This window comes from Cinclus cinclus, chromosome 8, assembly GCF_963662255.1.
Source record: "Cinclus cinclus chromosome 8, bCinCin1.1, whole genome shotgun sequence".
Classification (NCBI taxonomy): Eukaryota; Metazoa; Chordata; class Aves; order Passeriformes; family Cinclidae; genus Cinclus; species Cinclus cinclus.
Genome location: NC_085053.1, coordinates 13,820,238 through 13,842,127, shown reverse-complemented (window position 1 = coordinate 13,842,127; position 21,890 = coordinate 13,820,238). Strand labels below are relative to the sequence as shown.

At 37.8% G+C, this 21,890-nt stretch overlaps 1 protein-coding gene across 1 annotated transcript in view; it reads right to left on the bottom strand.

Moving 5' to 3' along the window:
• Positions 1-4,719: 4,719 nt before the first annotated feature.
• The window catches only part of ARHGAP29 (Rho GTPase activating protein 29), a 46,420-nt gene continuing 29,249 nt past the window's right edge, over positions 4,720-21,890 (bottom strand). Inside the window, exons 5-22 of the mRNA XM_062497107.1 lie at positions 18,486-18,546; positions 17,870-18,007; positions 17,525-17,589; positions 16,963-17,073; positions 16,774-16,854; positions 16,286-16,474; positions 15,900-16,037; positions 14,430-14,620; positions 12,505-12,671; positions 11,841-11,969; positions 11,568-11,666; positions 9,888-10,051; positions 9,452-9,640; positions 9,177-9,314; positions 7,928-8,160; positions 6,862-7,168; positions 6,587-6,695; positions 4,720-5,621 (exon numbers count right to left, since the gene is read on the bottom strand). Of these exons, the coding sequence (XP_062353091.1) occupies positions 4,720-5,621; positions 6,587-6,695; positions 6,862-7,168; positions 7,928-8,160; positions 9,177-9,314; positions 9,452-9,640; positions 9,888-10,051; positions 11,568-11,666; positions 11,841-11,969; positions 12,505-12,671; positions 14,430-14,620; positions 15,900-16,037; positions 16,286-16,474; positions 16,774-16,854; positions 16,963-17,073; positions 17,525-17,589; positions 17,870-18,007; positions 18,486-18,546 (3,411 nt within the window). The remainder of the gene's footprint in view (positions 5,622-6,586; positions 6,696-6,861; positions 7,169-7,927; positions 8,161-9,176; positions 9,315-9,451; positions 9,641-9,887; positions 10,052-11,567; positions 11,667-11,840; positions 11,970-12,504; positions 12,672-14,429; positions 14,621-15,899; positions 16,038-16,285; positions 16,475-16,773; positions 16,855-16,962; positions 17,074-17,524; positions 17,590-17,869; positions 18,008-18,485; positions 18,547-21,890) is intronic.

The window sequence follows — 21,890 nt, the reverse complement described above, 5'->3', positions numbered from 1 at the left end:
AATATAAAAACATCCCCAGTAATCTCTCCAGTACCACAATCAAGTATTTCTGTAAAATAGAATTTAAAAATTACCGGAACAGATAGCTTTGAAAATATGTACACTTAGGTGTACGGGGTGTGCTCACGGGCCAGCACTTCTAATGTTCAACAATTGCTTTCCAGCACCCAAAGCATTTCCTAACCCACAAGACATTCTTATGCATGTAGAAGAGCATGTCCCTCGACAGGCTCGCTAGAAAGCTAACACAATTAATGCTAACACAATTTTGCCTAGATTAACTGTAGGAGTGGATGTGTGTAAGTGTATCCTATACCAATAAACAGGTATATCTATGAGTGTGGAAAGAAAACTACACAAACACAGGTTGGGGCTTTCTGAGTTAAGGTAAGTTTTGCACCCAAATACCTGAAACTACTGGAGAAAACCCAAGCTGAAGCTTTTTAGATGTTTCCTATGTATTTCAGAGGCCTCCCTCTGCAATAAGTAAGGAGTAACCTGAAAGACAAGAATGGGAAGTTCTGTCAAACCAGGAACAAATTATAAAAAATCAGAGACTAAGAAAAGGCCTATGGAATTTCTGTTTGAAAGGTGTATTTCCGTGAATCAAAGACAATCACAACCAGACTCTTCCATGTCAGACACCAAGAAATGTGGAATCTTAAACAGATCATATTCTTATGCAAACCCAGCAGTGGGCTAATCATCCCAATCTGTGGATAAACAAGCACAAAGCAGCAGAGACACACACAGCATATTTTCTGCTTCTGGCATAGTTCAGCTTACTTCATATAGACACTGTTCTGCCATCCAGCTGCATAAGGCCTGAGCATGGATTTTTCTGGCATTCACCTCCCTCAAAGATTTAACATTTTGGAAGATGTAGGATAGCTTTTTCTTCTACCTGTGAGTGATACATTTTTCAAGGGTCCCTTGGATCTCTGAATTAGAATTCTCCTTTTTCTATGAATGTAAATGGGCATGCAGACAGAATATTTGTTTCAGTAAAGCTTGTCTCCAAAGAATCCTCCTGTAAGACTTATTTCCATGAATATTCTAAATAATACCATTTGTAAATATCAAACATTCCCTGTCCCTCCCGCTCCTCCCTTCGCTAATGGGAAGTTGAAACATTATCCCAACATATGATGTGTACATTGACAAGTGGGATGGCCCAATAAGAGCAGCTCTACAGTGAAACAGTGGGTGCTCAGGACCAAGGACCCATGCACCATTTGCCTAAGGTTACTTCAGATGAGCTCCAGGCACAGACTGAAGGTGCATTAACAGCTGCAGCCCATCAGGTATAGTTCATGTGCTCTGAGATCACTCTGCATGGTGAGCACAGTGACATGTAGCAAAGTCACTCAAAAAGTACAAACAAGCTCTGAGCTAAATTACCAGTGTTACCATATGTGCACTCCCTTCACAGAGTGCTTCACGTCAGCTTTCAGATTAGCTCCATTAGGCCTCTGCCACACGGAAACTAAAGAGATCATGGATTTGCAAGCAAAACACAGACTTCTTACACAGAAGCAACGAAAACCTGGAAAACTTACCACAAAAGCTTACCTCATGTGTGAGCACTGCAGAAAGAGAATGGTTTCTGAAGGAATGTTCAGCTTGACAGCAAAGAAACACATCTTAAATGCAGCTAGCACTCACAGAATAACACTGCTCAGTTGTAAGGAGATTGTTTTAATCCCCTGCTTGATACAGAACAGCTCAATCTGCGAGTTTAAAGACTTGTGAATAAAAATCCTCCCAAATATCCAGTATGAACTACCCATACACAATCAAGCCTGTACTAGAATGTTGATATTTCTCTACCTCTTCAGATCTGAACAAACCCCGTATTTGAGAAGATGGTTTCAGAAGGGTAGTTCTGGTAGCATCAGGGGCCCTACTAAACAAACAGCTGTCATGACTAATTAGGTCAGCGATTTACAGAAGTCGGTACTCTGCCAAAGCTTTAAGAGGGATGAGGCAGTGCATTACGACTTCAGAAAATGCAATTACCCACCAAATCTGGCAGCAAAAGGTTTCCTCCCCCGAGTTCAAGCTGCAGGGTTGTGGCACTTGGCGCGGCCCACAGCCTGGCACCTGGGGCAGGTGCGTAGGATTGCTACAGCTCCCTTGGAGTGAAGCCATTGCAAAGCAAGACCAGGAAAATCTGCATCTGAACAAAAAGAAACATCATGGCTCGGCCGAAACGTTTACAGTTCCAAAGGAAAACAAGTTTTCTCCACTAGGCGATAAGGCTCCACTGCCGCGGCCGCCGCGCCCTCAGAGTACGGGCCCGAGCACCGCACAGCGCGGCCGTGACGGCACGCTGTAACTGTTTACGAAAATTGACAAGTTAAGAAGCGACAGAGCGGCCCCGAAGCCGCCGCCTCCCCGCAGGCCGCGCTGGCCCCGGGCCCGCGGCCGCTCCTGTGCTGCCGCCACGCCGGGCAGCAGGGAGGGTCCTAAGGGTCCCATTTCCAAATGGGAATTCGCTTGTAGTACAGAAAAACAACTGAAGGCATTATAAAGCCCGGACATGTAAATCTTCTTTTGAAATAGATGTTTTCCCTGAAATAACATGGGTTTGTAACACACCTACAGATCCCCACCCGCAGGCACCGGGCTCTGCTCTCCGCTCTGCCGGCCCAGCCCGCTGCAGCACTGGGGGAAACACCTTAAAGGGAGCAAAAACCTTCGGGACTCACAAAATATGGAAGTAGATGTTACATAAAAAGGAATATGGCAAGAGCCAGTAATAACTGTTATTAGGACTTGATTAAGAAACGTTTGTCTGTTTCTCACGGGTCAGTATTCACTGTTTTAAGTCTCTTTATCTCAGGAGCCTTCTCTGGGGCGTCCTAGAGACCCCTCCATCACACTGGCTAAGCAGCTTTATTAAATTAAGTTACTAAATCGAGAAGTTTAATTAATTTCCGAACCCATTACCATATCCAATGCCAGATATACAAAAACACTTAAATATATTGAGACAAATTTAATGATAATTCACGAATTATTTTGCTATCTTGTGGTCCTAACCAATATTGATCCTTCCATTAACTGTGCTATGAAGTTATGCTACACTGTCTTTAATGATTCATTAACCAGCTGTTGGGGGTATATATAGTCCACTCCTCCATTGCCAAGGTAGAATAAATTCCCATCTACACCAAGAAGCCTTTCCACATATTTCCTTCTGCAACTCCCAACACCAGTCTGGGCAGACAGCAGCATCTAGGATTTTCAGCTTTTCTGTAACAAGAGACAGCTCCCCAAAGAAATTACCCTAAGGATGGCCAGAACCACCCCGTGATAGGATAGCCTTTGCCAAGAATGCAAGTCCTGCTTCTGCGGAAATGCAACAAGGAATTGAAGTCCAGCATTGTGAGTTCTGGAAATAAAAATCAGATTGTGTCCACCAAACAGACTTTGGGATTTTATCTGTTTTGGGAAGACTGGCAAAGGTAATGGTGTATTGAAGTCCAGTATATTTCCTGTTGCAAAAACAGAAAAGTGATTTTTGATCTTTGCCGTCCTTTGAGAGGAATTTTGGTGCTTACATCAGTAGAAATTACCATGCTAAAAAACTGTACTCTATAGTATGCAAGAAAGGGTCATGCTAATTGCAATCCCATAAAGAAAAGCATGCCACCCCCTAGAAGACAGCAAGAGAGTACTACACTATTGCAAAGGCCAAACATCTGTATTTTAATAAGTTAGAAGAAATCCAGATACAGAAGCCATAGAGTCACTGAAATGTTAACACGTTAATATATTTTAAAGCAAATATAACACAGTGTACACATAAAAACCATTTAATACAAAGTGAAAACCATTAGATGCACCTACTAATGCTGATTTTTTGGTTACTTTTAGCTGTTTCACAGAAACTGGAAACAAAGCTCTTCATTTCAGTTACACCAGGTTAAGTGGTAAAACTGATCTACAGCAAGCAAATCACTGCCTTTTCATTCACCTGGGAAAGACAGCACCATGGTAACTGAGTGTCCAGAAGGACACCCAAGTGAAACAGGCTGTGCACATTTGCCCCACTTGCTAAGCTATACAAGAAACCAGATGTGAATTGATTGCTTCTGAATTAGAAAGCTCAGTAAGTGCATCCTTGCTGTACAAAAAAAAAAAAAAATAAAAAAATTAAAGTGACAACATAGAGAACTGGCAACAGGTAACCATGTCTGCCTGAAATATACACATATGATACATAATTATGGCCATGTTGGCCAGTATGTAAGCCTGTTCAAGAGCAAAGCTTTAATTGCACAGATTAGAAAAATGAACAAATGCTTTTACAGAGCAAAGCACAAGCTTTGGTTTATGCTTAGACAGTGAACATTAAACCTTCCACTTTTATTATAACATTTATTAAGAAAAATAGCTGTTTCTCTATGAATAAGCACTCCATTCCACACAATGAAATGAAGCTCAACGTCTTATTCGACAAACCCATTAATGTGTATAGACTGGGAATGTATTACATCTTTATTGAAAGCTACTGAACTACAAAAAAGTTTGACTTATTTAATTCACAGTTCCCCAAGCCTCCCCCCATTTTTAAAATGCTGCATATATAAAAATAACTCCAATATGGCACAAAAGTGGGATTCTCAAGGGAAGGCAAGGGATAAAGGGACAAAGGGAAGCCTCCACTGGCAACATCAAGAAATTGCTTATAGTCCAAGAGGAATTTGCACCCTATACAAAATGAGCTTCCCTGTGTTCCAGTTCTTGGATCCTTTTTGGTCTCAGTCTATGGTAAGCAGGCTTCAGGTCTGTGGGGTGAATATCCTCTGAACTAGATTTCTGTTCGTTTGTGTTTTGTTCAGCATCACCTGATGGAAGTGCTGAGCTCCTAGCCAGTTTCACATTATCCTGGGGGAGCACAGAGCTAGCACTGGCTGGTGCACAAGCTTTAGCAGAACCACCATCTCCATTTTCTTTTGATTTGTTAGAGGGGGGTTTATAAAATGTCCCTGGGGGGGGTTGCAATGTTCTTGGTGCCCTAAAGGCAGCAAGAGGATTAACATCAGGACCATTCTCTTCTGCTGCTGTCCTTCCTGACCCAACAACAGAATATGGCTTATTAGGAAGAATGGCATTAGCTGAATTGTTACCAAGGCTGCATGATGATGATGATGATAAAGCACCTGCAGTTCCACTCTCGAGTGCTCGGATCTCCTGGGGCACATTAGTCATGATCATTGCTGTCCTTGCTGTGATATCATACTGCTTGTACTGCTTGTCCCAAGTTTTTCGCAGCATCTGGGTGTCGTAACAAGGAAGTCTGCAGGAGGTATCAACAGCAGGGAGTGCCTTCACCTCTGAGACTTCTTCAATAGTAGGGCTTCTGCCCAGTTTCTCTGAACTTACTGCCCCTGCATTTCGTGAATTTCTTTCATTCAGAACACATGGAGGAAGTATTCGGTCTACAGGCAGGCTGACAGGGCGAGACACTGCTTTTGTCCTTGGAGCTCGCAACGGAACTTTGGCAATCTGACGGTTGGGTTTCACAGGAACTAAGTTCTTTTTACAGGGGTCTTCACCTAGAGAAATGAATGGATCATTGTCTTTTTCTGAAGTGGGACTCTCAGCATCACCTAGGAACACACAAATAGAGGTTACTATTTATTGTTACTATGGATCTTTTCACCGAGAGAAATCAGCAAGACTTCAATGACCCCTTGCTAGTTAGTATTTTAACGCGATAACAGTTTTTAGGGCTAGCTTGTATACATACTAGCAATGGCCTACTCTAACCAAATGTAAGCATTTCACTAGCAGTAAAACACACACTGTAGAGCTGCAACCAAACAGAAAACAGACAAAGACATTTCACTTTTTGGCTGCTGCTTTACCATCCCTGAATATTTTCAGTTTAGTATGTTTCAGGATGTCACACTGTTGATGTACAGGACATGACTGAATTAGTAACATCAAATGAAAATCAGTATTATTGTAAGGGAATATTACTCCTAAATGAAGTACGTGAAATCGTACCTACATTAAACCAAACCCCTGTAGTAGCATAAGCAGATAAACAGAAAAAAAATTCGGAGCTAGAATTGGGTTAGGAAACCTGAGGGTTTTTTTAAGCATAAATGCTGATATCCAAAACGCTCTGATGATTCTGTAATGCAATTACTCTTTCCAAAACTTTCTGGTTTAGTTCCAGTGAGCAGCAATGATACACATTCTGGGAAAACAGTGGTCAAAATACATATATTGGTGGGTATTAGCTTACAGTGTTGCAGTGGATTTCAGAAATCAATAGTCACAGCATAACTATGGCTTTGTTTTTTTTTCTTTAAAAAAGGGAGAAACCAAACCACTGTTATACTCTCTTACAAAACACTTTGAGCTCTGATTCCATAAACACAGATTTCTTAAAAGCCTTTAGAAAGATTTAATTTTCTGTTCTTCTTAAAAAAATAAACAATAAATCAAACAGTGCTGAACAGGTTTTATCACTTGCTTCTGTCTATATTGCAGAGCTACACGCACTATAATCTAATGCATCCAGGGCTCCTTATTTACCCACACCCAGAGTTAACAGCATACTAACCAGTTACAGATATATCTGCTGCTTCTTTTGTGTTCTTGCCATTCTTCGATTCCAAAAAGAGCGCAGCTGTTTCTGAAGCTCTTTCACTTGGAACTATTTGAATACCCTGCTAACAAAAGTCAGAGCAGAGGTAAATGAGAACTCAACAGAAAAGGCACTCCGTATCAAAAAAAACTCACAAAGATTTATTAGAAATGTGCTTTGGAATGCTCCAGAATTTAACACAGAAGTTAATATGGCACAAGTAACACTGTGGCAGCAAAAGAGTCACTCACTTCCTTAACAGCAACAAACGATTTCCTCTGCTGCTGTGCCTCCCTCTCATCTGCTGATAAAGCAACTCTGACTGTAGCAGCAGTTTCTTCAGAATGAGAAGTGCTCAGAAGTGGTTTCAACGAGACATCAAATATCTTTTCATAGTATGTTATGAGCAGCTCCACCACCCGGGCCTGGTAAGGGTAGTCCACAAGTGATGACAAAGAAACTGTAGCATCGGTTTGACGTGGTCTGATCAGAGTTGGGCCAAATATTATGCCAAGGTTGCTGGCTGACATTTTATTTTCATCACACTGTTCTGTAACTCTGCACAAAGAAAAAAAAAAAAAACCAAAAGAAACCCCCAAGAATTAGAGTGTTTTATTACTTCAGAAATACTTTTGATATTAAAATATTATGTCTAAAGAGGAAAAGAGACAGTAAACTGAGTGGGCTTGGTAGGCAGGCAGAATCTTCAGTGCAGACCACATTTAACAGTGGCTTGAGCTTCCCGCACAGGGTGTTTTTATGTCCTATTTGTTAAAGTTATTTGTGGCTATTTGGCATTTCTGGGGCTGGGGCAAAGAATGTACCTCATTCTAAGTAATACACAGCTACAGCCCAAAATCTATAAAAAACCATTTTTATAGGTAATCATCAGTTGAGTACATCATCATACAAACCACCATTTGGAGGACAAGCAAGTGAAATGTGACTGAATAAAGGTTATTAAGAGACAGGATACAAGTTTCAATTTTGTGTAAGTAGCCACCAAACCACTGCCCTTTGTTACATCACACAATTTAAGTCATATTTAGATCCCTGTGACACTAATTACTACTGACCCCAATGCTAGCAGAGAATCAAAAATAATGGAGGCCAATGCTTTCCCTGCTTTATTTCCCTTTCATATTCTTCTCTCACTTGGGAATTCACTACATGGAAAAAGCTCCACAACAGAACATTGTCTTCAAGGTATATGTGACTTCTTCCTCAACAGTCATAAAAAGGTACAAGAGATTCCTAACATGCAGCATATTGCAGTTAAGTTTTCAACATCAGTTTGCATTTGAAGTATTTTCTTACCTGTGAAGGTGTCCAATAAGGTACTGAAGAGTGTTATAGTTTGGTCCAGGCAGTTGTTTTAGAAGATCTTTAATTTTAATGACGATCCTGTTCAGTTCAATACAGAGTGACTGTCTTGTCTTTGATTTGGGGCTAGCTTGTTTAGCATCCAACTCCTCATTAGCGTTCTGACTTTCTTTTGCAAGTCCAATGAACTCATTGTAAAGCCGAAACAAAATCAAGGGCTCTGGAAGCTGAAGAAATATGAACATTTCAGGAACATACTTAAAGCTGTTTTGACTGTTTCCTTCCTGTTTTTCTTCAACTTTTTCTGGTCTAGCATCTTTTCTTGATGATGACATTGTTTAATCCTTTTCATTAGCTCAATCCCCAATCTTTTGAAATCCAATCCCCAGCTAACAAAAAACTTCCTACACCTTTTTCCCCAAAATAATTTCTTGCCCCTTTCTTACAATAAAGATTTTTTTCAAAGTCACTTAATGGTGATGATCATAGGCTTGGAATGCTCATCTCTGACATCCAGCAAAGAAGAGAACCATGCAGCTAAGGATTATTCCTTTCAGGGTTAACAAGTTTTCAGAATGACTCAGTAATTTCACTGGGCAACATCCCAGCTTCATTTTTTCACATATTTAAGTTTTTAATACATATTTAAATATGTTAAAATATTAATAAAATTACTAAAGTATTAAAAATATTAAAATATTAAAATTATTAAACTATTTAATATTTTTCATATGTATTTAAACTGTTTTAGAATATTCAATCATAAAGCTTTAAAGCTCTATTTTAGAAGAAAGATGGATAATCCCTCCATAATGAACACATCATGACCACTATGAGTGTTTAATTAAATTTTTGTTGGTAGGTATTAACAGCAATATATCAGCATCTGTCTGCATGAAGAAGCAAGAACATGGCAATCTTTTAAACGCCACATAAGACAGGCAAATTCAGTAATCAGAAAGGGTTTACAAATTAAACTCTGAGTAGACAAACAAAAGCTCCTTATGCATATGGTACTAAAAAAAGAGCCATAATATCCATGTGGAACACATACTGTAGTCCCAGCAGTTTCCCCAGCCCTTGTCACAGGCTCCATGTGCAAATAAAGAAGGCACTGCAGTTACACAAGGCACTTGTTTAATCTGCTGCTGTAGGACTGCTGAAAAGGGGTGATTATTTTGTACTGTACTGAAGAAATATGCTACAGCACTTTCATTTTCCATCTGACTTCTCAATTCCATACCTGGCGGAGATACAGCTTGAGAACATTGCTGATATCATGTGCATAGAGCTCTGAGAGCTCAACCAAATCCTTTCCATTTTCAAAAGCTTGACAAAGTTTTTCAACTCTTGATTTGGCGCCATTCACTCGATAGATACCCTAAAATTAAAATACCAGCACAACTCTATTTTAATTTGAATGGAAATAAAACACAGATGATATTGACAGCATTAAAATCTTAAGAGAATTTTTTTTAAGACTGTGTCAAATGTAAACATGAACAAACTTGAGCATACCTTGACATTCAGTGCTCTGCTTTCAATTTCTGATGTACACTTTTTGATGATGAAAGGAATGCCATCAGGAACAGTTTTAGCAGCTTGGGCAAATTCCACTCCAAATAAATGAAGCCTTCCATGAAGTTTTTTGTGCCCACACTGAATAGCTAAAGTCTCTAAGCATTTTTTATGGCATGCAAGTGAACACTACAGGAGAAGAAAAAAAAGTACATGGTGTGATACAATCTGACACCATAAGAAATATTTCTGCTGTTTGCCATTCCATATGTGAGCAAAACAAAAAATCTGTTAGTATGGTGAGCCTCTGCTTTAAGTTCATGGTGATTATACAAGCCACAAACTCTGGTTTTTATATAGCAACATAACTGAAGTTTCCAAAACTCCAAACTTTACATAAATCTCAAGCAGCAATTGAAACTAATTTTCAACTTACCTCCTCACATTCAGCTCCGTGAAATACCACCAAGCCATCACATTCTCTGCATTTCGATGGAGCTCTCAGCTTCCGTAGTTTGTGTGTTTGTGCTGCTTTGGACATATTAGCATTTCTAAAAGGTCCTGGAGAATTTGCAGTTTCAGATGTGAGATCATTTAAACCTGAAGAGAATTTCCCTGTTATAGTCATTTTAATATCTACTACTAGGGTGGTAGTTACTCTGATTTTTAAGGATTATGCTGCAGAACACAAGTCTGTAAGTAATGGCAACTATCAAAATAACCAAAAACATTTCAATCACAAAGAGGCAAAACCATGTTGCAGTTCACATAACAGGAGACATGAACTATCAAACAATCTTGTGCAAAAGAAGAATCAAACAATCATTTTTCCCTTTTTAAGTATTCCATTTTCTCCTGTATTGTGGCAATGTGAAAATATCAGGACATTTAATTCCAAACTGCCCTGCATCTCAGGCAACAATTCAAGGAAGTTTAATTTTTCACATTTCAAAATCCTGTACTAGAGGATGAAAGATAGCTTGTTTTGGCCTGTAGGGTTTCTGAAATACTTAAAGGAATATTTTGCAGCAAGGGAGAATTAAAACACACTCATGGCAGAAGCCACATTAAAATAAGTAATAAAAAATCACTGATTCTGAGTTTCCTGTAACAACATGAAAATATTTTCTAGAGAACTCTAAAACTAAAAAGAATAGCAACTGGCCCTTTTTGTGTCAAAATGTTTTCAAGCAAGTTACTTAAAATGCTCTCAACAACTCTGTAAACCAAACCCTTTGTTTTACAGGTAACGTAGAATTAGCACATTCAGTTAATTGCCCAGAAAGCTTCTTAAATGTTCAAGCATTGATTAAACAATACCACTCCAAATGAAAGCTTGCATTAATTAGCACATTGCCATGCTTTAAATCTAGATTTGAATTAATATACTGTTTACCACAGGTTCATTCCTAAAAGGCAAAGTACACACTTAGGAAATAGGGACTAAGTGAAGAATTTCCTAAGGGCTTTGTCAGCAAGTGCCACAAATATTTCAAAATTAGTTTGTAAGTACTGTAGATACACCACAGAACTATCTCTGATAATCCAGTTATTCAGGTTTCAATGCCTGTGGCAACATTGTCACTACACAGTCAAAATTCATTTAAAAATTAGAAATGGCCTGGTCAAAAATCTGGGACAGACATTACTGAACTTGTTTGTCTTAGCTGAAAAGGTGAAAATTCCAGTTATTACCCTAAATATTTGGATCCACGTTTTTCCAGTTTGCAAGTTATCAACTCCATGTATTTGTGCATTTCATGTCAAAGTTTAGAAGTGATCTTATAACTCAGTGTCATGGAGCTAAATTTAAATGCAAAAGTCTGGAGGGAATTGTTAATGGATCATTTGCTTTACCTCAAGAGGGTGGAGACACTAGAAATGTTCTGTGGTTGCCCATATGGTAACCTAAACATATAAAGACAATTCTGCACCACTTCGTTAGAATTACTTGAACATTATTTCTTCATCTCTCAATCTCAAGTGGATGCATATTGTATTGAAAAACAGTGCTGTTGGCAATCACACCTTGTTAAAGTACTTAAGAATGTTAAAAAGAAAAGCCACACGCTGTAACAAAAAGCATCTGGGGACTTCAGATACAGAAAGAACTTACCACAGTCCGAAGGAGATGGTGGCTCTCTTTCATCAAGATCATCTGCAGATGACATGGTCCCAGTGGAAGGTGTTCGGGGAAGTCGTCGTTTAAAATCCCCTAGCAGATGAGAAAAACTTTCAGGAAGCTGTTAAGTATCAGTCTCACACACCTCATTCATTTTTCACTGCATGCTCTGCTCAATACTTGCTTATTTAACAATGATGTCTTCACTAACGTGAAGCAGAGCAGGGAAAAGACTTGAGATGAGTATAGCAGTGAGGGTAGCTGTACCTGGGCTGGCAGATGGAGAGTCCATGGATCGGGACTCGCTGCTTCCCCCTGCACTTTCAGAGTCACTGCACATTCCTCCACTCTGGTTGCCAACTGACCATGATCTGAATGGTGGTGGCCCTCGCACTGCTTTTGAAAAGAAAGTCTGCTAATTCCAAATGTCAAAGACAAGACTTACTTTTTTTAAAACCGAAAATTAACTACGAGTACATTCAAAATAGGAAAATTTGCACAAGTTACATGAACATGCAATACAGAGAAAAAAACCCAGGGCATATATTCCTGTAAAAGCTTCAGGAGCTAAGAAAATTAATTTCAGAAACTTGACAATTGTGCTTTTGCAGAATATCTGCAATCAACATGGAATTTACAAAACCAACGGATTTTCAATTGCTAGAGCTAATTGAAAGAGTTGCCTCCACTGAGTTTGACAGTACTTGCTGTTTGAATTGTATCTCAACTTTCTTGTCAAAGGATCTAGGATTGGGCAGCTTTCCATTTGTCCTTATTATGCTCAAGTACACAATGTTTTATAGGCTTTGAACTTTATAGTACATTTTTAACCCTTCAGTGTTACATTTCTGATTCAGACACCAAGAATTTAAATTTTTTTAAAAAACTTATTTATTTGGAGACAGCTCCAAAAGAAATACAGAAGAACTACCTTGAATATCTGTGTTGCTGGAAGATCTCTTCTCTCTAACCTTTTGTGAACGATGATAAACTGGGCTTCCCACATCATCTAATGTCTGAGCAGGAAAATCTCCTGAGCACTGAGATAAGTTACCGTGGGATGTATGGACACTGTTTGTTGATTGCTTATTAAAAACCCTTTAGAAAGAAAAAAGCAATTTGAAGAATGAATAAAACAGAATTTAATGAAAAATAATGCATTTTTTCAGTCCCTGGGTCCTAAAAATGCTACATTTAATAACCATTCATGAACATACTTTTTTGACATGTCATTCTCATAATTACATTTAATTCCAAAATTTAAAAATACAAGTATTAAAAGAAGAGTGGCCATTTATTTTCAATTGAGTATGTGACATTTCCTGGTGTTTTCTCTCCACCCAGAATGAGCTTCTCCACATGTCTTTATGTATTATGAACATTATCTTGAAGACTTTGAAAATACAGCTTGTTCATCTGAAGGTAAGAATAATCAGAAGCCATTGTATTCTATGATTACGCTTTCCCCTCCAAAAGATTCTCTAACCAGCTTTCAGGACCATCCTCCTATAAACACATACAAACACATACTGTGCTTTTTAAATGCACAGCAAATGCGTTGAAGCTGCCAGAGTGTCAATCCATGCTGAAAATCCACTCTCACTCTAAGAACAGAATAATGTTAACAGTAATTAACGTAAAATGCTGAAGCACCCTGGGGATAAAATGGCCTGCTGGCCAAGTTTAGCAGTCAGGAAGCTGTTCCTTAATCAGTTCTACCCTATCAAGCTTAAGGGAAACAGAGACTGAAAAGCATTCAAATTTGCATTTGTTCAAGGAACAGTCCCTTAAATTAATGCAGACTCAAACAATACAAATGATCAAGTACATGAAGAACTACAAGGCTGTGACAAAGAAAATAAAAGGTGGGAAGAGAGGAAAAAAAACATGCTCCTAAAAATGTCAAGGAGTAAATAGCTGGGAGAGCACACAAAGTGTTGGAAATTTCATGCTCATCAGTTTCTCAGGGAGCTACATGGTTAAATCCCCTGAAGTCAAAGTTTATGAGTATAGCCTAAATCAGTCTTAAAAGGCAGGAAATTTACAGACAAGAATTAAGAATCTCAGCTTTAACTTTGAATTTCCTGCCTTTTGTTGGTAGAAGTCTGACTCAAGCATTGGGTTTTTTTGTATTTAGTTTCCTTTTGAAAAACGATGACGAGGCTTTCCTGTAGAACTGTGAAACACACAGATTGAAATGGATATTCTGGTGCTTTAGTGCCAAGATGACTATTTTACAACAAATTAAAGGTAGAAAAGCATTTGGCATGCTGACACAAGGAACTCTCTTTGTCTTGAAGTATTTACTTCCACATTAGCTGGATCTTTCATAGTTTAACAATAAAAACCTCTATTTCATACAGGTTGGAAAAAAATAATTAAGTTATAACGTGTCCCTAAAAATGGACTCTGAGCTTTTTTTAGGCACATAGCATAAGACAGAAATTGAGAAACACTTCCTGCCACAAAGTTGACAAATATAAACAGTATGAAAGAAGCTACTGTATGTAGCAGAAAGGCCTGTAGAAGAAGAAAACTACCTCTTCAGACTTCCTAAACTGATTATCAAGTACTACTGCCACACAACACTACCAAGTCAACATATCAAGTCTTGCATAATTGTCAATGTTGCAGCAAGTACTATTGCATGAAATGACATTCTGACTGAATTCAGAGGCAGATTTTAATGTCAACATATAATCTACTGTCTAAAAAATGAGACAAAAAGAATAGTAAAGCATGTCAAAACACCAGGATTCCTTCAGTTCCTCCAAAATTATTGTTTTATTGTTGAATACACTTGCCTAAATGTTGCATTCTAAACCAAGCAGTTGCCACCTGTACTTTGGCACTTACCCATCAACCTGGGAACTCTGGGTTTCAAAACAACCTGATTCAACAGGAATACCATCCTTTGGCAAATTTTTCACAAACTCTGAATACTGCTGACCAGGGTCATAGAGTTTGGCACTCTCACAGAGGGACTGGCAGTTAACTGGCAGAGATACCACCTGAGCATGCTGCAGCTGGAACAAATTAACTGTTGCCTGTTGGGAGAAAAATATTTTCATTATTTGTAGATCATTTACTAAATATTTTACTTACACTTTGCTCAACTTGAATTAATACCCTAACAGAAGATTATTTGAACAACAAGACTAGAAAACTTCCAGAAAATAGGAACATGTTAATTTTGCAGTCGACTTTCAGGAGACTTGCACAAGCTTCATCTGTAACAGACACATGAGTATTTCTCACCTCCCTGGGTTATTGAATCCTCCCACTAGCAAAGGTAATTCCAATTGCTTCTCACTTTGGGCTGATCAAGATAAAACAGCAAGGGCTTTTACTATCAAAAAGGTTTTTTTCATGTTCTGGAGTAAATACGAGTCATCACTACAGTGATGAAGTATTTGGAATTCCAAACTCAGGTGAGCTCTGCAGTGTCTTGAGACATGAAATGGACAAAACTCTGTCCCAGCAGACAGATTAACTGAACACTTTTTTCATTAAATTACCTAACACCTCTATCTAAAAGATTTTATCACATGTCAGAGACCAAAAAACGGGGCCACCGCATAACTGCAACATCAGCTTTTGGGCTGCAAAGTAGCAATTTAAATACACTTGAATTGACACGTCTGTCTATACTTTTTGCTGTTCTTATGGGTTGGTTTTAGGGTTGCTTGTGGAGCAGGGTTAAGGCTGATGTTTTATTTTCCCTCCCTGCCCCAGCATTAAGTTTTCATTGTCTCATCTAAGCAAACAAAAAACCCCATACATCTCTTGGCATAATGAGTTCTTACCTTCTCCAAGCTTTTTTTAAACTGTGCATGTTGTATGCAGTTCAGACCATCACTTCCCTATTACACCAATAAGTTTGGTACATTCTACTAGTCACAATGGATCCTGCAGTAACTGAGACTGCCATCAAGGCTGAAGTGTGTTAATATCCATTTTGGTCTTGATCCAAATGTCTTTGCTAAGGCACTAATCAAAGCAAAGAAAGCTGTACTCTTAAGCAACAGAGTAACACTACTGCCATGAAACTTTTGAAAATGAATTTTATAAGGATTGTGTAGCCAGGGTTCTTACAAGGCAACAGCTCATGAAATGCCCAGAAATGTTCAAGACCCCCCTCCACGTATTTTTTTAACTCCTACCAGAAAGAGAACACAAATAGATTTAAAGTTTTCCTTCTTTTTCTCTTGGCTTGACATCTGTCCTTTGAAAGCTTTCTATTCAAAATGGGGCTTATGGGGCCTTCCCTTAGTTTTAACAATATATAAATATCTGCACAAAATGTATTTTAAAAACCATGCTTACAGCTTTAAGAGTAAGATCACACTGGTAAATAAGCTCCCGAAGCTGTGTTAAAACATCACTTTTAAAGCTTTCCAAATAATTTCTTTTTTCTTCAACCTCTGCCATGCTTGCTTTATAGTGTTCATTGGCTTCTTCAGCCTAAAGAAAACACAAGTATAAAGAGTTGATGGACTACAGGCCTTGACACTAGAACCAAGAAAAAACTCCACTCAATATGAGTGAATATCTCAGTATCTGAGATTACCTTTTACAATAAAAACCCAAAGAAGCATAGCATGATGAAAATTAAAAATGTGAACTCAACTTACTCAAATATCCTCCTTGGGAAAGTGTGAATAAAAGCAGCATAAACTTAACTTTAAAAGCAAGGAAGAAAACCTCTTTACCTTTTGAAGAGCTTCTTCTTCCAGCCTTCGTTTTTTTTCCAGCTGCTTGCTGAAATCTTTCACAAAGCTTCCACTTGAGCTAAGATGTTCCTCCTCAGCACGAGCAGTACAGGATTTTGCCTTTTCATACTCATCTTGACGCTGTGTATACAGCAACTTGGCTTTTCTGAGAGCACCTTCCAGCTCTTGCTGGAATACAGCAAAAAAAAAATAAAAATAAAGCAGATGAATAAACAACATTAATTTTTCAGTTATTTAATGTGATGTTTAAGGTGACTTATGCACAGGTCTGTATGCTGCACTAGCAAGTACACTGTCATTGAAAGATAACCTCTTACAAATGCCAGATTGCCATGAAGTGGAGTTACATAGTCTGTAGGGCTTAGTGAAAGTACATGTGTGAAAGTAAGAACATAACAGGCTAGTTTCTAGTTTCATAATTTTGAAGAATTCTAGACTGAGCCATTAGATGTGAAAGAATTACCAACCATTTTTTTCTGTTCTCGCTGCCAAAGTTCCTTGATATCTTTCCTTTGTTTATCCAACTCATTTTTCCTTCCCAGAAGAGGCTAGATAGGAAATATTAATGGAGTACATTAAAGGCATATAGGCTTGGAGTTGTTCTTTTAAATATGCTATAAAATTATATATGCTTTTGTCTTTTTCTTTAAGCATACCTGCACAAATTTGTTAGACTGGAGAGCAGCAGCTGTTTGTTGCCAAAGTTGACTGTTCTCAATATCATTTTGAAAAGCATTAACGAATATTGACTGGAATGGCATATAATCCTAAAATTACACAAAACATATTGATGTTCTAGGTAAGACAAAGGTGTAATGACATTCTGCATGTCTACACAAATGAACTAGATTTTCAATTAAATTTAGTAAATTATTTACTAAAATAGGCATGAATGTCAGATATGAATAGAGAAAATTACTCCTTTCTCATCTGTGATTCATTTTACTTGGAAAAAAGTCACAAGTCCAAATCACAAAGCATACAAGATATTAGTCAGAAAAAAAGAATATTGTGGTTCTGCATAGTCAACAAAAATAATGTTATATATACAAATTTCTGTAATAAATGTAAAAACTAAGATCTTTTCACCACTGCTTTATTGTATAGATCAATTGTGTATCAGCTTAAAAATTCATTCTTAAGCATCACAGTTTTACTCCTGAGCAAGACATTAAAAAAAATGTTAAGACTAAGATAAAGCCCCTGAGGTATACTCACCTGGTGTCCAACAACAGCTTTAGCAGTTTCTGCCATTTTTGCTAAGTTTTTAGCACATTCCACTTCTGTTAAAAAAATTCACAGTTACTACTTACATTGCAACACAACAGTTATAACACATGCTAAATGCTTTTTACAGTCTTCCTTTAACAAACAGACTACAGAGGGGACCACCTTCACTTTGTTACAGGCCTTTAATTATAGGAAATGCATGATAGCTGTCCACTTCAGCAGAACAGCTACTAATTTAGAAATCACATTACTGACAGTCTGCAGCACAGAGGCCTGACAACAGATTTAATTTCAACATGACAAAGCTGATTAAATGCCAGAAGAGCCACTCACCCAAGCTAAGCTTTTTTTCTACCCATGCGACTACATCCTTGGTATATTTTGACCATGCTTTAGCATAGGAGAGAGCCGACTCAATTCCACTGTCATTTCTTAGGAGCATGCTATCAACCTCCTCTGCTCGAAGATGTCCTGCAAATAAAGCATCCAACACAAAGAAGTGATTTTTAGACATGACCACACACAGAGAAAAGCCAGTATTAGCCAACTGGGAATGCTTAAGCAGCTCTGATCTTGAGTTGGTCTTTAATGCTAGTTGACTCTAAACAGGACTGACAGAGGTTTCAGAACAAATTAAAGGGTCATAGTATTTTATCTGGAGTAGTCATATGGTCAGCACAACTTTCTTCAAGGAAGTGACCCAACAAAACACCAATCGTATGACAACACACAGAAGGTGCTTCAGGCCTTAGTCCTCCCCACGCCCCAAAAGAAGGCAATCTGGGTTGGTTATTTAAAGAATGAAACCTTTGCAATTACTTTTCTTTTTCACAGTGAAGTTGTGAAGGCAGCATAGGTGTAATAAAGTGATCCAGCAACTTAGAACATTTTTACAAGAAAAAACCCCACAGATTACTCAATTGTATTTAACATTAAATGAATGACCTACCTTGAACATCATCCCTTTCATGCAGTGAACCCCCAGACTCCACAGAAAGATTCTCAAAAGACTGGTGCACAAGAAATAGAACATTAAGTTAGCAAAGAAAACCTCTCACTGGAACTGAAAGCTAACAACATAAATGGCATTATCTGCCTCTTTATTTTTTTGCAGATAGAGCAAATAAAGCAAACTGTGCCATCAATCCCTCTCATCTAAGGCACAGCATGTTTTGAATACTCATTGCTGTCAAATGAGAAAGAATAAACAGCAAGGATCCTTATATACCTTTAAATCAACAATCTTGAAAGTCTGTGATGAAAGAGTTAAATATCAACCAGATTTGTTAAACAATTAAGTGAGTTCCAGCTTTTCATAAATCCCTACCCATCTTTAAAAAGCCTTTTCACACAGACCTAATGCCAGATACATAAAACAGACACCATTCTACAAGCCATTACAATCCTGTATTTCTTCCTCAAGGGAATAAATTTAAGATTTTTTGTAAATTACTTGCAGGTGGTGCACTGTAAGTACAACAGCTGACTAGTAACACTTGCTAAGGCCTGACAATCAGTACAACCTGACAAAATGTAATCCAATAACAATAGAAATTTAGCACATCAAGTCACCCCTACCTTTGTCCTCACTGCATTTTGCTACCCCTTTAATTGTGCAAGTTGAATTATACTAAGACCTGGCTGTAGACCTGACTGCTTACAAATTCAAATGAATAAAAAGTTTACTTTGTAACAACTACCCCCTTAAAAGCCAAAGCAAAAAACAAAGACAGACATCAAACTCTACATAATTTTAAATGGATAAACTACTTTTTAAAACTTCTGAAGCACAAAGCAGACAAAAAACAAATGCTAAGAAATAGCTGCAAAGAACAGCTTTGCAAGAAAGCTCTGCAAGAACAGCTTGTTTCCATTTAGACTTTGGTGCTGGTTTATTTTCAGACATTCACTAAAATGGAGAACAGTTACCAATGATAAAACTAATTGGGGTTCGTTTTGTTTAATGTATTAAACGGATCATAAATCACACAAAAATCACTCAAGAATCATTGTTTACTTCACAGCAAAAGCAGCTTTTCCATATACCAAAACATGCAAGGTATTAATCATCAATGACATCAAACAGAATCAAACTACAGCCTAAAGACCGGCTTCATTCCTAAGAAAGTGAAACACGATTACAGCAGCTGTCTAATACAAGAGAGTTTCAACAAAATGGAAAGGCTTTTCCAGAACAGGTGGGAAATCTACCTGAAGCTGTCCCCAGCTAAATTGGTAAAAACCCCTAAAATCTAACTTAGCAATCCGTCAACATTTGCTTGCAGAGAAAGCTTGAACATTTCTAGATTTTGTTCAGATTTTATACAAAATATTACTGTCTTCAAGTAGATTTAACAGTTGTTAGGGGACAAAAAAAATAGTAATTAGAAAACCTCCACACTTTATATTAAATTGAGGCACTTTTAAATTCTCGTCCTAAAAATTATTTCCCGTTTCTGTAAGACCTAAATGATTGAAAACTCTCAACTCTTTTCCAGCAAACCAGGCATACTAGTTAAGGCAGCTAATCAAAGGTCACTCATTCTTTCATTCACCCACTGCAAATATGTAACATCAAATTTTAGAAGCTAGCATGAGCAAAAGCTTTTATCTGTGTCCTACAACTTATTGTAAGAATGTGATCAATACAGCTTGCCCCCCCCAAGCACCTCAGTGATCCTAGTAAAAATTAAAAGCCTGACTTTTGTTCCCAACTTCAAACAGTGTCTTCTGCCTTTTTTTCCCCTCATTACCCAAGACTCTCACTCTAACACAAGCAAATCTCATCACACACTTTGAAAATTGTATCCTTCTTCTTCATTATGCTCTCAGATCGGCACAGCATCAAATAGCATTCAAAGAGCTTGTTGAGCAATGAAAGGTCAGGTATGTCTGTCTGTTCTCTTCCAATATATGTTAAAGTGCTTTTGTCTTTAATTAAGAAATATCTTTGCTTCCACCTTGTACATCTGGTTCAACTACAACAGCTAAAACGAGAACAATTACATTTGATAAGAGGGGGTATACATATCATTTAACTTAAGCTTCCAAGTGGAATGCCTTAAGTAAAGAATGTAGACTCCCCTGCAGTCAAGAGAAGCACGATCAGCACTGCCCACCCCCTTCCTTGGAGCCATCCTCATCAGCTTAATTAGGGAGGTCCCTGACTAAAGAGGCAATCTAAATATTTCTCCTTAATCAACCCTCAAAGTATTTACATGTTAAATTCTACCAAAATGTTATGCTCTCTTTAAAATACAGCTAACTGCTATGATCACTGAACATACACAACTACAGAAAAAGTTACACAGCTATTAAATATTTTGCATTTAACTCCTCTTAACACTCAACTCCTAGTTGGCTTCCAAATTTCTCTCTGAATTGTAAATCAAAGTGCAATGATTCACCTGTTAAATGTGCATGTATTTACCTAAATGAAAATGCACTTGAGACAGATTTCTAGGCAACTGAACTATGTTACCTACCTGCTCCAAAAATTGTAATTGTTCACTTTCACATTAGGAAAGTATGGGATACTACAAAAGCACATTTTAAATATAAGCTGGTGATTTCTGCAGCATCTAGAATGGAATTCCTTCTTCATTTCACTATATCCAAGTTTTCCCTTGGCCCTCCCCTCATCCCCATGTTCAGAAGAGTGATCTTTTAGACAATCAATACAAAACCATTTCAAGATTAAAATCTTGGCAAATTCAGCACCTTCCTTCTGCTGGTGAACCAATACTTCATATAATCTCATTTAATTTATATGAGATGCTGGGTTCTATGCTATTTTATTTCATACTTTCTATCAGTGACCTAAACTGAAGGTTGCTAGAACCAGTTTTCTGAGTAGCCTACTTTTCCTCTATATTGTTTATGAAGATAAGTTTTGTAGTAGTTTCAGAAGAATTTGTGTGATAACACACATGACAGAGAGATGTATTATCAAACATAGTGAAAGTTTGAAAAGACTACTCAGCTGTAGCTGCATGGCTTGCTACACACAAGCCTATATGAAGAAATGCTGAGTCCTAAGTATATTTCAACAAAACCTTTAAAAAATGCACAATCTAACATTTTTAACTTTACTTCAGTGAGCAATTATTCAAAACACCTTACTTTTCCCCATTTATTTTCACATAACCCATAAAAAAAATCAAAAACAATGACAGCAGTTAACGCTGTCAAGTCACTGCTATAATTTAGAATTGAGAATACATTCAAGTATTTGAAACTTTGAATACACATTTTTCCTGGGTTGAATCTTGTTTTAAATCTCAGATGAATCCAAGTGTCCCAGTCCCATGATGCAGAGAGTTTCAGTGAAACTGAAGTCTCCTTTAACAGATAT